Raw genomic sequence first — 895 nt, forward strand, 5'->3', positions numbered from 1 at the left:
GGGGGTGGGGAGGAGGACGGGAACCGGATCTGGCTGCCTCGAGGCGGGGGCGGAGGCCGGGGCCCCGGACGCCTGGCTCCTACCTGCTCGGAGGTCCATGGGGCTGGGGGCCGGGCCGGCCGGGCGCGGCTCCTCTCCCGGAGGCTGGCGGAGTGGGAGGGCGAGCCGCGGCTCCGGCGAAGCTTTAATAATCCCATCCGCCAGGCCCACTCGCAGGTTTTTTTCTCTCGGTTTCGCATTTTTTTTTTCGGTGTGGGACATTCTGCAAACTTTTTTTTTTTTTTTTCTGACGTGTAAAGCTGTAACCACAAATTGTAGCAGCCCTCCCCGGGGTGGGGGGGAGGAGGGGGGAGGAGGCAAGGGAGGGCTTCTGGGGCTCCTCTCTCCCTCCCACAACACCGAGGGGGGGTGAGGTGAGGCGAGGCTGCGACGGTACCACCCTGGGCCTCCTAGGGGAGGGGGCAGGGAGGGCATCGTCCGTCTGCAGACTCTGGAGAGCTGGGAGAGGGAGCTGGCCTTGATGTGGGCTTCTTCCTCGGTGTTGGCCTGGGCACGCAGGGTTTCCCTCCCTCTGCTCCCTGCTGGGGTTAGGGTCCCTGTGCCCACCCTACCTCTGCCTCCCTATTTCTAACCTTCCCTCCCCCTCCCACTTGAGTAAAGGCAATGACACATTCTCTCAAATGCCAGCAAGCCTGGCCTCCAAGCTAGTGATGGTGTTTTTCCTGCTGCCCTTTGTCTGGGCTGACCGCCCCCCTGGCCTATTGTCCCAGCCGTTTGTCCCATTTCCAAAAGCTAAGTGAGGCGCCACGGGCTGGGGCAGGTGACTAACCAGCTCACAATGCCCCCCTTTGGGGGAGGGGAGGGAGGAAGAGGGCACCAGGGCCCACTGCCCAGC

At 63.6% G+C, this 895-nt stretch overlaps 1 protein-coding gene across 1 annotated transcript in view; it reads right to left on the reverse strand.

Annotated features, from left to right (window-relative positions):
* Positions 1 to 349, reverse strand: part of Clcf1 (cardiotrophin like cytokine factor 1) — a 9,149-nt gene extending 8,800 nt beyond the window's left edge. Inside the window, exon 1 of the mRNA XM_008822882.2 lies at positions 84 to 349. Within this exon, the coding sequence (XP_008821104.1) occupies positions 84 to 261 (178 nt within the window). The 5' untranslated portion in view covers positions 262 to 349. The remainder of the gene's footprint in view (positions 1 to 83) is intronic.
* Between the last annotated feature and the right edge of the window lie 546 nt (positions 350 to 895).

The sequence above is a fragment of the Nannospalax galili genome, unplaced genomic scaffold, assembly GCF_000622305.1.
Source record: "Nannospalax galili isolate Female #2095 unplaced genomic scaffold, S.galili_v1.0 scaffold89, whole genome shotgun sequence".
In the NCBI taxonomy this organism is placed as follows: Eukaryota; Metazoa; Chordata; class Mammalia; order Rodentia; family Spalacidae; genus Nannospalax; species Nannospalax galili.